Source organism: Sphaeramia orbicularis, chromosome 16 (assembly GCF_902148855.1).
Source record: "Sphaeramia orbicularis chromosome 16, fSphaOr1.1, whole genome shotgun sequence".
Taxonomy (NCBI): domain Eukaryota; kingdom Metazoa; phylum Chordata; class Actinopteri; order Kurtiformes; family Apogonidae; genus Sphaeramia; species Sphaeramia orbicularis.
Window position 1 is genome coordinate 12,703,222 of NC_043972.1, and position 15,080 is coordinate 12,718,301.

The following is a 15,080-nucleotide window of genomic DNA, read 5'->3' on the forward strand; positions in this document are numbered from 1 at the left end:
ACCCAATGCACACACAGACAAAACACGCAATCCAGGTAGGACGCATCAGCCTGTTTCCATAGCAACAGCTGCATAAACACACACCTGAGCTGAAGTTCACTAAAAACACACAACACACGGTTCATTCAGGGTTTAGAGCCTTTTATCCAAATAAGACAAATCAGAAAATATATATAGTCAATCAAATCTACAAATCATGATCCTATGTGACCTTCAGGCAAACAGCGTGACCTTCAGGCATACGGCGTGACCTTCAGGTGGAACGGCGTGACCTTCAGGTGGAACGGCGTGACCTTCAGGTGAACGGTGTAACCTTCAGGTGGAATGGCGTGACCTTCAGGTGGAACGGCGTAACCTTCAGGTGAACGGTGTAACCTTCAGGTGGAACGGCGTGACCTTCAGGTGAATGGCGTAACCTTCAGGTGAACGGCGTAACCTTCAGGTGAATGGCGTGACCCTCAGGCTGAATGGCGTGACCTTCAGGTGGAAAAGTGTGAACCAGAGAAGACCAGCCTCAGGTTTCCAGTTCATGCTGCTTGGTCCATCTCTACTTCCTGTCTGTGAGGGCAAGGGGGCGGGGTTCAGTCACTGGGACACCAAGGACAGCGTGTGGATGGACTGCAAGGAGGCGGAGCTTCCCTCTCTGGTTCTGGCCGCCAGCCTCTGCCTCAGCTGTCGGATGTCCTTCAGCAGTTCCCTGTGTCCGTGGTCCAGTTGGGTCCGGTTCCGGTCCAGAGACACTGACAGAAGACGATGCCGTGGGTTTGATTGATGTTTCATCACTGATTGTTAGATAATTCAGGTTTTATTCTTACTGTTGGTGGACATGCTCTCAGACGGTGAAGCGCTGTTCAGACACACCAGGCCGAGACTGGACAGGACTGGACCTGTGGTGGTGCCGGGTCCATGAGGAGGTCCATTAGAACAGGAGGACCCGGTCCTGGTCGGTTTCAGATCATCTGACACAGAGCAAACACATTAGATCCATGTCTGTGTAAGTGGACGACAGAGATATATACACATATACTGTACATACACTGTACATATACACCTGTGTACCACTACTGTACCTGTACTGTACCTGTGTAGTTGTTTTGTACCTGTGTACTTGCATTGTACCTGTACTCTTGTACTGTACCTGTGTACTTGTACTGTACCTGTGTACCTGTACTCTGGTACTGTACCTGTGTACTTGTACTGTACCTGTGTACTGTGTCCGATCCTTTAACTGGACTCTGGTTCTGGTTTCTTCTTCCAACTGAAACAGTTCAAACACTGACTTTAATGACAGAATATGATTCAATATGAGTCTAAAACCCAAACAGAACCACAGTCAAACTCTTCTCACAGTATTAGGACTTGATTCTCTTCATATCATGCCTTTTTTTCTTTTAATTTGCCACTTCATTCTTCTAATATTCCGTTCTCAGTCCCAGCTGTCTGATCTGAAACAGGTGACAGATGTTTCCTCAGATCAGCTCCAGTTGAATCTGACTGAACCACATGATGGACTTTGTGTCCAGTGTCGTTAAAACTCTATGAACCTGTGTGTGTTTGAGGAACATCCAGCCCAATTTGATCTCAGATGGTTCCAACCAGGGTCGGAGTGGGCCCAAACCAGCCCATTTTGTCCATGGAGGAGGAGTTTGAGTAAATTAAACTGCAGCTAGCTCTGACAGTGTATTTGTATTGGATATAAGTTCAGGTGTATGTTGGTACGTTCACAGAAAAGACTTTAACAATCTGTTTAATCCAAATTTAAATCAGATACAGATTTATAAGGAAAACAATATGATAAAGATGAAAATGAATTTACCTTTGTACAGAGACAATAAGATGAAATTAAAATAATTCGAAATTAACGTTGCATTTTTCTTCCCAACAGAGGTGTTCTATTGTCAGGTAGTGGAGGATCCAGAAAAAATGAAAGGGGGGGTTGTATATACATACATATATGATATCCTTCTGTGAACTGTCCTATTCTTAGGATTGTTTGCTTGGTTTCCAGAACATACTGTGTATTACACTGTGTATACACTTTAATCTGAATTAACCCTGAAGCTTAGATGTAAATGTCAGAGCCTGAAAAGTACCGAGACAATCATCAACCAACAGAGCTTTAGTGCTTCAGACCGCAACGCGGAAAACCGGGGTTCGAATCCCAGTCAGAACAGCTTTTTTTTCCTGCAGATTTTGTAAATTTGTGTCCGTACAAATAGAATAAATATTCTGTAAACGATAACTGTAGGTAGGACCTCCATATTTGTTTTCATCAACACCGGTTGTCTCTGACTGACCCCGCCCCCAGCTTTTCTGCCCAATGCCAGTGCAGTTCGTCACATGGCTGCTTCCGTTTACAAAGTTTGGTCCATTGGTAAAAAGTGGAATGAGAATGAGATCGAACCAAACGAAAACAATAAAGTGTGCATTCAACCTGAACCAAATAAACGGAACCACAGGACTGTCCAGGTGTGAAAACTGCCTTAGTCAGTTCATCCCTTGAGTCGGATCGGACCCTTTGGCGGCCGGTTTTGGCTCACAGGCCCCATGTTTGACACCCCTGGTTTATGTTGTTTCAATGGCCTTTGTCTTTGGTCTGTACTTGATCGTTTCTCACCTTCCGTCCTATCATGTCTCTCATGGTGTCTCCCAGTCTGTCCTCCTCAGCCAGTGTCTTCCTGTGAAGCTCTGCCCACCTCTCCTTCATCCCGCCCCCTTTGCCGTCAACCCGCTGCAGGCGCTTGGCCACCTCCCTCTGCCAGTCTGTGTCCAGGTCCCTCTGCCACGCCTCCGCCAGCGCCTCCTCCAGGACCTGGGGGCAGGGTCACAGTGTCACTATGAGACCAGACCACGTCAACACCATCAGATTTACACCCACGGTGGTCAAGGACTGTCCCCCCGTCCTTCACCTGGACATTTGTCTCCGTCAAACTCTCATCCTCTTCCTCTGCTTTCCTCATCCTCGCCTCCACCTCCTCCTCCACTCTCCGCCCAGCTCGCTCCTGTTCTTTCATCAGGCGCTAAAATCACACAGCGGCATCAGAACACGCTGAAACACACCGTTTAAACTGTTTCTATAGGAAATTATCTTTGTTTTTATTAGTCAGCACACCCTGAAAACCTTATGTGTGCTGAAAAACTAAACAGTCAAAAGTACAAACCAGGGCAGCTGTGGATACAAATGTAGTTTACCACCACCAGAGTGTGAAGGTGAGAGCAAATGAACAATGGATCAATAATGTGAAGCACTTTGGGTGCCTTGAAAAGCACTATAGAAATCTAATCCATTATTATTATTACCTCCGCCAAGGAGGTTTTTGCCGGCGTTGGTTTGTTTGTCTGTCTGTCCGTGTGCAAGATAACTCAAAACGTTATGGACGGATTTGGATGAAAATTTCAGGAAATGTTGATACTGGCACAAGGAACAAATGATTAAATTTTGGTGGTGATCGAGGGGGTGGGGGGGTGGAGCACTGATGTGCCTTGGCGGAGGTCTGCGCTCTCCGAGTGCTTTTCTAGTTATTATTATTATTATTATTATTATTATTATTATTATTATTATTACTAATGTTCTGTGCATCAGTAAATGTTACATGACTTTAATAGTTGATGTGTGTTCGTTTTGTGCTTCATGCGCAGTGGCTTTGGGGTTAAATACAAACTGGGACCAGGTCTGCGTAGATGTTTGAGTGATTGACAGATAAAGGACCAAATACAGTGAGGTGGGCGTGGACCCATGGGTGGAGGACCACACCTGTTGGAGCCGTTTCCTCTGGGCCTCAAGCTCCATCTGTCGGACCTCCAGATCCTCGACCGCCGCTGCCGTCTCCCGCTCTCGGAGCTCCACCTGTACCAGAGCGCAGCGGTGTGAACATGTGGTAGAATGTGTGAGGCGTTACTCCTCCAGCAGGTGGTGGCGTGCTGACCTTCCTGCTGATCTGGCGATCCAGTCGGTGGATGTGCTCCGCCCTCAGGTCCTGCTGGTGTTGGAGGAAGCGTCTGGCGGCTGCATCCGTCAGCTGCAGCTCCTTCACCTTCAGCTCCCTCTTCATGGCCGCCAACCTGCAACGGACACACACAGGTCAGTGTCTACGTCTGTTCAACAACCCGACCCGGTTCTGTCATGACTGTGTGTTTACTTTGTCCTCTGTTGTGTTAGTTTTTCTTCTTCTTGTGCCAGGATGCGTCTTCGTTGTTCCTCTGCCTTCTGCAGCAGCTCCTGTGTCACATCCATGTCCAATCATTTCAGCTACTGAGTCCGTTTACATGACCATAAAAATCGAATAACTTATTAATAAGATCACTGTAATAATCAGATAACCACAATAATCAGATGTGATGTGTTCACTGACATTTCAGAAATAGGAAAATCCATAAACCCTGATTTAGACGTTTCAGTCCATTGATAGATTTATTGCATAGTTCGTACGCATGTAGTGATGTACAATCCAACTTCCTGTTATTGTCGTCTACGTCACTTGTTTTCTATGATTTAATCGTTTTTCCACATGTTCAGATGTAACTAAACTAAATAAATCAGATTAACCTGTTTACATGCATGAAGATATGGGAGGACTGGAGACAAATCCAGGTGTGTTAATCTGATTGATTATAATCAGATTACTGCTGTTATCTGATAAAACAGATCAGATTACACTGTTTACATCATCAATAATTATCTGATACTGATCAGAGTATTAGTGTGGGTGTAAACGGGCTCAACCTTCTTTACAGATAAATCTACAACCTCTGATAAACACAGTGAAAGTCTATCGACCTGTTGTGCGTAGTAGGCCTCCTCTTCAGCTCGACGTCGTACAAACTCCTTGTGTAGCGCCGACACTTCCTGCCTGATGAGACGACAAACCAACACCGTTCACCTGTCGACCTCTGCGACTAAAATCTACAGTGAATAAACCTGTTGATGCTGAATGTCACTGTCTTTAACTGCACCTTTCACGCAGATACTCCATCTCCTGCAGTCGTATCTTCTCCCTCTCGCGGCTCTGGTATTCCACTATGAATTCTGGGTAATGGTTGAAGACTGGGTACTGGCCCCTGGTCAGTGGTGTGAAGTCAGAGAGTAGCGTTCTGGGGTGGATGTGGGCCGGCGTGTTGCTCATCAGCCGATACGTCTCCTTAATCATGGCTCCCACGTCCAGGTTGTTACGATGGTGAAAAAAATACTGATTAGAAAACAGAACTTTGATCAGGTTCAGTCCTGTGGTGGTTCAGGAGCTTCTGCTGAACAGGTCTGCATCATCCCTGCTTCAGTGGATCTGTGTTGGACCTAGTGGTGAGTGGTATACCAGTTTTACACCGTCACCAGTGTCATATGCTGCCACCATAAGGATGTTGCAAAACTATAATTACCGTGATAAAGGCGTAGTGGGTTTACTGCACAAATATTAGATTCAGTAAGCACATAATGGAGAATGAATCCTTCTTGATGTATTAGCGATTGACTTCTGCTGCACCCTTCCATAAAATTAACACATACACTTTCAGACAAAAGGTGGCTGATGGGTAAATGGCATGTTTCAGAAAAGCAGGTGACAGGCACGCATGTTGGAGAGTGTTGTAAGCTTAGCATCACAACAGCAAACGTAACCTCTGATGTCCACGTGTGGTTACCTCGAAGTCCTGTTTGTGGGCGCAGAGCAGCAGAGGCTCCCGGCAGCAGCTGACATAGGCCACGGCCGCCATGAGTAGGAAGCCCGGCGGGTTGGAGAACACGTTGTCAAACAGGCAGAGCCACTCGTTCCGGGTCAGAACCTCTGAGAACAACGTCTCCAGCAGAGGCCACACATACAGCTGGGATGGACAGAGACAAACAGACAAACGATACATGAGTGGACATGAGAGGAGGTCCAGTAGAACCAGGTCAACTGGAGAAACTGCCTTATCCAAACATAAGGCAGGGGAGGTACTTCTGACACCACTAAAAATAGCTTTCAAAATATGGGAAAAAAAGAAAAGGGAAAGGTCCATGACCAAATACAGCCTAAGCTCACTTACATCTTGCATTATAAAAGGTGATGTTTTCTTGGTAAAGACTCACTTGTTGTGTAGAACTGCAGGGGCTTTGTACTCCATATAGATGAATAAAGGTGTGTGGACTGGACTAAACTGGAGCGGACTAGACTACACTGGACTAGACTGGACTGGACTCATGTGACTGTTTTTTCCTCAGAAGAAGATTTGAATACTTATAAAGTTTTACAAAAACCAACCTAGAGAATAAAGAGTACAGTGTTGAGGCTTTGGCAGGACCAGGGTTAGTCTCCAGCTGGTCCTAGACTGGGTCTTGAAGTCCAGTCTGAAAGTCCACATCAGTGGGACCTCCACTAACATCTATGTTAATGCTGTGGTCTTTGGTGATTCTCATGTACACTTGTAAACCCACACATCTAGTTCCTCCTGAACACTGCACAGACTGCACAGACCCCCTACCGTTCTCCACTCTGTGACTGCAGCTCCATTAACATCTCTACTCCTTGTGTTGTCACTCAAACTCTCTGGTTCATTTTCATTTATAAAACTCTAACTGGGAAACCCCCGTCATACCTATAGTCACTGCTTAACATTCACAATACAAGAGCTACTCTGGACCCAAGATGGGCTGAACCCAGTTGAACGGTACCTGTGAGGTGACGCCACAGTCCACCAGATGCTGCAGCAGCTCTTTGTCGTGATGAGCCAGGACATTCTCCACCATACTGAGGATGTTCAGAGGAGGGTTGGGGAAGTACTCGAACCAATGCTGACCCCAGTTCACTGCGCCACAAAAACAACCCCCTTCAATCATCTAATCAGTGAATCCCACACAGAAAATAATAAACACATGACTGTGAACAACAAACAAGTACCAATGATGGTGGCCACCACCTCGAAGCAGAGCATGGGGTTGTTCTGGAAGAGCTTCACGAAGGGAAATGCCACAAGTGGAAGGTACTCCACCTCTGCAAAGATGGACGCCCAGTGAGCTAAAGCAGACAGAACCCTGAGGATAATGGGGAAAAAAAATACACACACTTATTTACACAAACTACCACTCAATATGGGTATAGGTAAAGGTGTAGGTGTGTGTGTGTGTGTGTGTGGGGGGGTGTAGACTGGGGAGGGGTATGGATGTAGATTGGAGAGGTATAGGTGTAGACTGGGGAGGTATGAGTATAGGGGGGGGGGGGTGTACCGTTGCAGCCCCCTGTGCAGTTTAGGGCTTTTGATGGGGTATCTGTGCTCCAGGCTGCTGAAGGCTGGGTGTAGGCCTTTGTCGGTCAGACTGCTGAATGCTGCGTGGTTCTCTGGGAGACGCAGTAAACAACGCCACACAAACATCCTGAGACAAACACAGGGAGAGTCAACGTCCTTTTAATCAATCACATGATTGGACAGATGTGGACAGCGGTGCACAGATGTGGACAGGTCCAGCCTTCACCTGTATTTATCAGGATACTGTCCAAAGGTCTTGAGCAGAGCCACCAGCCTCCTCTGACTCAGACCAGCTGGAAGTTCATTCTGCAGAGGAAACACTCCATTACAACAGCCAGGAGGAAGGAGGGTAACCATGGCAACTGCAGGGCCACACTGTTACCTCTTTATCCTCAGCCGGCGCTCCGATGACCCGTCTACCTGAACTCTGACCTGGTCTGCGCTTGACCTCTGTCCTCACTTTGACCTTTAGGTTCAACAGCGTCTGACCTGCGTGTGCGCCTGAGACAACCGCCACCTGTGAGGGCGGAGCCTGACCACGGATGGACACACAAATATGCAACACACACACACACTCCATCAAACACAACAATTAAAATTGCAGTGCTTTGTTGTCTGTTTTAGTGTATTGTGTGTTTTTTTGTGTCACTGTCATTTGTTGTGTGTTTTAGTGTGTTGTGTTTTTTGTGTGTCTTTGTGCTTTGTTGTGTGTTTTAATGTGTTGTTTTTTGTGTGTCTTTGCATTTTGTTGTGTGCTTTAGTATGTTGTGTTTTTTGTGTGTCTTTGTGCTTTGTTGTGTGTTTTTGTGTGTTATGTGTTTTTGTGCCTCACTGTGATTTGTTGTGTGTTTTAGTGTGTTGTTTTTTGTGTGTCTTTGTGTTTTGTTGTGTGTTTTAGTGTGTTGTTTTTTGTGTGTTTTTGTGCTTTGTTGTGTGTTTTTGTGTGTTGTGTTTTGTTGTGTTTTAGTGTGTTGTTTTTTTGTGTGTCTTTGTGCTTTGTTGTGTGTTTTTGTGTGTTGTGTTTTTGTACGTTTTTGCACTGTACCTTATTCAGCTCCTCTGTGAGACTCTGGACGCTGTAGATGTTGATGCTTCCGTTATCCATGATGGCCGCCACATGTCTGCCATTAGGGCCAACTGCCACCGAGGTGATGGCGTTGTCATGGGAACCAATGTGGAAGAGAAGTTTACAGGTGTGGATGTTGATGAAACGCATGACACCATCTTGGCTCAGTATGCCCAGCGTCTGCAGAGACACAGACCAGGCATAAATGGACCAGGTAGGACAGAGTTAAGGTGGTCCAAATCAGACAAATACAAACCGGAACTGAAACGGAACCGGACGAGAACATGGACAGACAGAAGATGATTGAAGGTCCAGAACATTTGACAGGGTTCTGTTACCTGGCTGGCTCCGCCATCGAAGCTGTCCGGCAGGAACTCCATCTGTCTGACAGTTCGGACCTGAGTCGGCATCTGAATGACCCGGATCAGCTGTTTACTGTCCAAACACCACAGGTGGAGCAGGTTGGACCGCCCACCACACACCAGACTCCGCCCATCCCTGTCAAACCATTCACAAACCACACCATTATCAGCGCCGACTGCCTACGAACATTTACTAAAGTGACCTTGAACGCATCGCTCCAGTCCTGGAACCATTCAACTACTGACAAGAGAACTCATCAAAGACTCTTTTAAAAGTTTGAGTTTAACCCATGTGTTTGGGATGGATTTCATTCAGAACCAGCCAGAACCAGTCCAGAATTGGTCCATTAAACCCACATGACCCTTCTGCACATGCTCAGTTCCATCCAGGTCAAAGTGGATGTTTGAGCAGGTAATGAGACATGATCAAACTAAACACATTTTAGTTTAACAGTGAACAAATAAAACATGTCACTGTCAAGTGTTTGTGTCACACATTTACAAACACACACACACACAAATATTTCATGACAATATTTGAGTGTGTGTATTTGTTTAAGTGTGTGTAGTGTTTTTGGACTGGACATCCACATGTGACCCTGTCCTCAGATAATGACTCAAATGTTCTAATAAATGGTTTTACTGTTTTTGCTCCAACGCTGAACAAACTCTGTTAATTTCAGCTTTAAATCACAGTTGTACGAGTTTCTACTTGCAGAATATTCTAATATTCTTTTATTCTATTGTTGAATAATCCCTGTTTTTAATACATTTTATTTCTTTATCTTTAGACCTAAACTGCCTTGTATTGTTTTTTGTGAAACACATTATGATGCCAGTTTTAAAAGCAGATGCTGACATAACATTTCTGGATATTATGGATTTTATGGGGTGTTATTATAGCATTACTGATATTCTATTACAGGGGTGTCAAACATGTGGCCTGTGGACTAAAAACCGGCTGCCAAAGGGTCCAGTCCAGTCCATGAGATGAATTTGCAAAGTGTAAAAATTACACCGAAGACCTTAACAGTCAGTGGTGTTGAACTGGTTTAGTTCATGTTGCATTCAGACCAATATGATCTAATGTAAAATCAGAACAAAATAACATGTTTCTCTTAAAAATAGCATTAAATTATGAAAATGTTTACATTTATAAACTATCCTTTCACAACAAAATGTGAATAATCTGAACAAATATGAACAACCTGAAATGTCTAAAGAAAATTCAGTACAACTGCACCAATATTCTGCCTGTTATTGAATGTTTTATGCCTTTGTAGATCTGATCTGGAATGTAACTGTACTACTGATAAGTTAGGGATAATATTGGTAAAATTACACTTACCTTTCTTAAGAAATTTCTTTTTTTTTTCAGGTTACTCAAATCTTTTTTGTTTGGATCGTTTATAAATGTAAATATTTTCACAATTTGATGTTATCTTTTGCACTAAAACTTTGCATTTGTCATTATTTATACAGTATGTTGTTCTCTTCTTTTCCTGGTTCTGATTCACTTTAGATCCTATTGGTCTGAATGTGGAACCTGAACTAAACTGAGTTGGACACCTCTGTTCTATTTGGACTCCGCCCACAGCAGGTCTGAATGCTTAATTCAGATTTTTGGGTGAAATCTGATTTTTTTGTGTTGGTTCATATTCCACATTAAATACGATTTCTATCAGTTTTGAGTCTGAACAGAATGTGACCCTGAAGTGACCCACATGCACAAAAGAGGTCCTGATGGAATACATGACCACGCAGACACACACTGTGTTTACAGAAGGATATATGGTTTTCCTCCGCTCCTCCTCCTGGGACGGACAACTGGGACGTTGGTCGCATTTCAATGACGTAAAGGTTGGATAAATGCAACCTGAACGTTCAGACTGAAGTCATATTGGAAAATATCAGATCTGTATCAGATTTAGGACCACATATGAAAGTGGTCTGGGTCAGATTTAGGACCACATATGAAAGTGGTCCGGGTCAGATTTAGGACCACATATGAAAGTGGTCCGGGTCAGATTAGTGCTGTTCAGATTGTCTGTAACAGATCAGATCCAGGTCACATATGGACACATTTACCTGCATCTGAACATACGCTAACTCAGAAACCCACCGTGTGATGGCAAAGGCCTTGTAGGAGATCCTGGGTCCAGAGTCTGGAACCGGCAGCTGATATTTACAGAACAGTGTGTCGCTTTCCCAGGCAAAGATGGAGTCATCATTGAAACAGCTGAGGATGGTGTTGGTAAAAGGAAGAAAAAATACCTGCAACACAAACAAACCCCAGGTGGTGACAACCAGGACACACACACACCAGTAAATAACCACAACAACCCCACCCCCCGCAGAGAACCAGATTGAGCGGAACGCCGGTGCCGGTGGAACCAATACTGGTGTTTGTAAATGTTGTGTGGTTTTGGCATCCTGTGAGTGTGTGCGTCCTCACCCTCTGAACGCCGACAGACTGTCTGACGCTGAGCTTCCTCTTCCTCTGGAACGTGTCCAGGTCCCAGAGCTGAGCCGTGTCTGATGAGGTGGTGACAGCGTAACGACCCGAACTGTCAACGGAGATGGAGGAAACGGCGCCGTCGTGGCCTCGCATCCAACTCACCAGCTGCTTCGTGTCTGTACCGAGCGCACACGGCGGCCGAGGCCAAAACACTGCATTTACGCTCAGACATTTACAGAAGAACAGACACATCACACAGAAGCTCCAGATGACCAGGAAAGAACGAGCTTCAGAGTTTTTACATTTAATAAGTGGAAACAATATAATACAGCAGTTTTTTCAGGTACATTTTATTTTATGTCATGGACTGTCTTTTGCAGTGGACAGAGTTTTTTGTTTTTTATTTTATGCAAACCTGTGAAACTTGTCCATTAAAGATGATAGAAATGCACTGCTGGGTCTGTGAAGAAACTCAGAGTAGAACATCAGCCCAGATGAGGAACCATGGTTAAGCTCATGATGACAGCATTTGTCATTCAACTCTGACCTTCTGTTTCTGAGATCAGCTCATTTTAATGACTTTTAAGCGGTTTGTTTTTTTTTTGTTTTTTTGTTTTTATCTATTCATTTAGGAGTTTAAGGTGTAATTCAGTAGTTTACAATCCTAATAATCATAATAACTGAAATAAACATCAAAAGTAATGTTTATCAGGTGGATGAAAAGAAAAGAAAAGAAAAGAAAAGAAAAGAAAAGAAAAGAAAAGAAAAAAGAATAATCTGCACATAAGTTGATGTGTTTCACTGTAAAATGAGAAACGGTTTTTCTTCAAGTGTTTTTCATTGGTTTTCTTTTTACCTTTATCAAAACATTTAATGGTGTAGTCGGCCAAAGCAACCAGGAACTCTGTGGTTCTACGGAGGCTGAATGCCAGAGCGGTGCAGGCCTGACCCGTCTTCTGCACCAGACGGAACCTACCCGGACCAAACACAGAACAGATTAGAAACAGGAGAACCAACGCTGAAATGAAAGAAACCAAATTGTTCTTCACTAAGGATGGATTGAAGTTAAATCACATGAAGATCAGACAATTAAACAGCCTTAAAATCCAAACAAACAATTAATAAAGTCATTTATTTTACACTTATGAGTGGGAGGAGACAGTTACCTGTTCCTGCTGATATCGAAGACATAGATGTTGCCATGGTGATCTCCTGCAAGGAAGGAGTCTCCGGTGGTGTCAAAGGTCAAATGGAGGAAACGCACCGTCTTGGCCTGATAAGCGCTGCGGATCACTGTTGCTAAAACCCTGAAGAAGAAACGCAAAGGTGGAAGTTCAAACACACACGTAACAATACAATATCTGAGTGAGTCCGTGCTGCCCTCTGGTGGTTAGAAGTCATCATGAGAAAACACTTACAAAAATCTGCAAAATCTCTGCAATGTTGAGAGTAAAACATGTTCTGTCTTTACTGAGGTTTAGATCCAGCAAAGAACAGTCAGAACAATCATCTGATCCAGTCAGGTCTGAGGTTTAAGTTTCCCAGTGGCCAAAAAATGTGATCCAATGAGAAGCATCAGTTGACATCAGCTTTTGGCCACATTTATAAAGCTTTAAACTGATGCTCTGCAACCACCATTAATACTACAGTTTCAGTAAATCCAAAGTAAAAAACACATGTATTTATGGGTCACTGGTGTGTTACCTAAAATTATACATCCAGCTGAGTTTTTAGTTAATTTTTGTTAATACAAAGACAGGTACCACATATTTTCCTGTGTAAGTGCTATAAATTTACAGTTTGTAGTTTAATGCACACAGGAAAAATAACACTTTTCGCTAAACTCAAACAGCTCATTATAAACTTGTAGAAGAGAAATGAATCATTTTCAAAAACATTAATATCTCGTTTCTAAACATTTTACATTACTATTATAATGTTAAGAATGTCAAAATAATTAACACAGACACCCCAAACACAGGTCAATGTTTGTGCGCATGTCTGATGCACCTGTTGGATCAATGGACCGTAGTCGTTAACGTTATAACTCAACCTGTTTAATGCGAAAATGAACGTACAAACAGTAACCAACTCAACAGGTGTGACTGAACACAGTCCACACAAACTACCAGCTTTGAGCTAACTATTAGTTAAAAGAGCCCATTGACTAAATCCGGGTAACTGTGTCCATCCTGTAGCTTCACCGGTGGATGGAACGGAATTATCAATCAGATAACTGAACTCACCCGTTCACTGGTGTCGGTTTGCGATGCCAGACTTTTCCTTCTTCTTTGTTTCCGATGTCCGTCACCTGCATTTTAACACATCTGTGAAAAGTCCGACGGCAAACAAAAACTTTTATTCTTCGTAGTGTTGCTGTCTCGGCTACAGTAGCATGGCTATGCTAGTTAGCTAACGTGCTAGCCCGAGGTAATGTTTGTACGGCGGAGCGAGCAGCGCCAAATTTAAACAGGCCGCATATTCCGAAACTGTTAGTTATGACGAGAAAAGACCATTCCGACGTTATATAACATTAAAGCTAAAAGTTTATAAGGTCTACAAAGCGGTGTCAAACACTGAACTAGCACTCTGCCACTTCATTTAGCCAGAAGAGTTTAAGGTAGACGGTTATTTTTCGGATCACGTACGTCTAAGTAGGAGGTAAATAAACGCTTGCATTATGGGAGTTGTAGTTTGAATACTGAGTCAGTGAATTAACCCTTTCATGCACAGTGGTCACTCCAGTGGACAGCTCTTCTACAGCTGTTCTCTTGTATATTCATGGATTTTGTAGTTCTTTTCATTGTTTTTTTTTGTTTGTTTGTTTGTTTTTGTTTTTTTACACATATCTTTATTAAAGTTTTAAGACACTCCATATCTTTTCTGACATGAATTGGTAACATTATGTAGATCTCTCCTGAGCATAAACCCCCAGAATCACAAGCCCTCTCCATAGTTTTCACACAATTTATCAGTAAATACATGTTTCTGTGCGTCAAAAATTCAACGTGTGGTGTCCAGCTGAGTGGACATTTTTGCAACTTCATGAAGAGAATAAGAATTTAATTTAAAATTTAATAAGAATAAGAAGTTCATAAGATTTTTTTTTTTCATTATTATTTTTTGTATGCAATTAATATATATATATATATATATATATATATATATATATATATATATATATATATATATATATATATATATACACTACCAATCAAAAGTTTGGACTCACCTGGTTGTCTTTATTTTCAAGACTATTTACATTGTAGATTCTCACTGAAGGCTTTAAAATTATGAATGAACACAAATGGAATTATGTAGTTAAAAAAAAAGTGTGACATAGCTCAAAGCATGTATGATATTTTAGATTCTTCAAATAGCTACATTTTGCTTTTATTACTGCTTTGCACATTCTTGGCATTCTCTCGATGTGCTTCATGAGGTAGTGACCTGAAATATTTTTCAAAAGTCTTGAAGGAGTTCCCAGTGATGCTGAGCACTTGTTGGCCATCTGCGGTCCATCCGATGCCATTTAAATGCGAAGCTGAGTCCAAACTTTTGACTGGTAGTGTAGTAGTAGTAGTAGTGGTAGTATATATATATATATATATATATATATATATATATATATATATGTATATATGTATATATATATATATATATATATATATATATATATATATATATATATATATATATATGTATGTATATATGTGTATATATATATATATATATATATATATATATATATATATATATATATATATATATATATATTTATTTATTTATTTATTTATTTATTTATTTATTTTTTTATTTTTTATTTTTTCATTTTTTTTAATTATTTATTTTTCAGAAGAAAATTTTCAATGGCATTGTTTTTTTCATGCCTAAAGAGGAATAAAAACACTCAGGAAAAAAATTTGATTAAGGTTCTCATAATTCGTGCATGAAAGGGTTAATTGATTAAATATAAAAG

The 15,080-nt window shown here is 42.3% G+C and overlaps 1 protein-coding gene across 2 annotated transcripts; it reads right to left on the reverse strand.

Moving 5' to 3' along the window:
* Positions 1 to 124: 124 nt before the first annotated feature.
* Positions 125 to 13,754, reverse strand: tbc1d31 (TBC1 domain family, member 31). 2 transcript variants are annotated; one of them, XR_003937656.1, is made up of 24 exons: positions 13,348 to 13,754; positions 12,268 to 12,408; positions 11,958 to 12,073; positions 11,099 to 11,277; positions 10,766 to 10,917; positions 8,620 to 8,779; positions 8,261 to 8,461; positions 7,598 to 7,747; positions 7,442 to 7,521; positions 7,196 to 7,342; positions 6,870 to 7,003; positions 6,644 to 6,777; positions 5,635 to 5,814; positions 4,954 to 5,186; positions 4,778 to 4,850; positions 4,140 to 4,219; positions 3,927 to 4,062; positions 3,755 to 3,847; positions 2,910 to 3,020; positions 2,618 to 2,812; positions 1,204 to 1,258; positions 816 to 959; positions 478 to 740; positions 125 to 211 (listed from the first exon to the last, which is right to left on the reverse strand). XR_003937656.1 is itself a non-coding variant. In XM_030157330.1 (23 exons), exons 1-23 carry the CDS (start codon positions 13,416 to 13,418, stop codon positions 586 to 588), a joined length of 3,120 nt encoding a protein of 1,039 aa, XP_030013190.1. In that variant the 5' UTR covers positions 13,419 to 13,754; the 3' UTR covers positions 183 to 585. The 2 variants fall into 2 exon arrangements, 1 of the variants encoding a protein (XP_030013190.1); XM_030157330.1 differs by having other exon boundaries at positions 183 to 740.
* Between the last annotated feature and the right edge of the window lie 1,326 nt (positions 13,755 to 15,080).

Excerpts from the sequence above, each read along its gene's own strand:
- tbc1d31 (XM_030157330.1), bottom strand. The coding sequence starts at position 13,418 with ATGCAGGTGACGGACATCGGAAACAAAGAAGAAGGAAAAGTCTGGCAT. Across the intron at positions 5,815-6,643 it reads ACTGTGGCGTCACCTCACAG|CTGTATGTGTGGCCTCTGCT; the intron begins GTACCGTTCAAC and ends TGTCCATCCCAG. Across the intron at positions 960-1,203 it reads GGATCGGACACAGTACACAG|ATGATCTGAAACCGACCAGG; the intron begins GTACAGTACAAG and ends GCTCTGTGTCAG.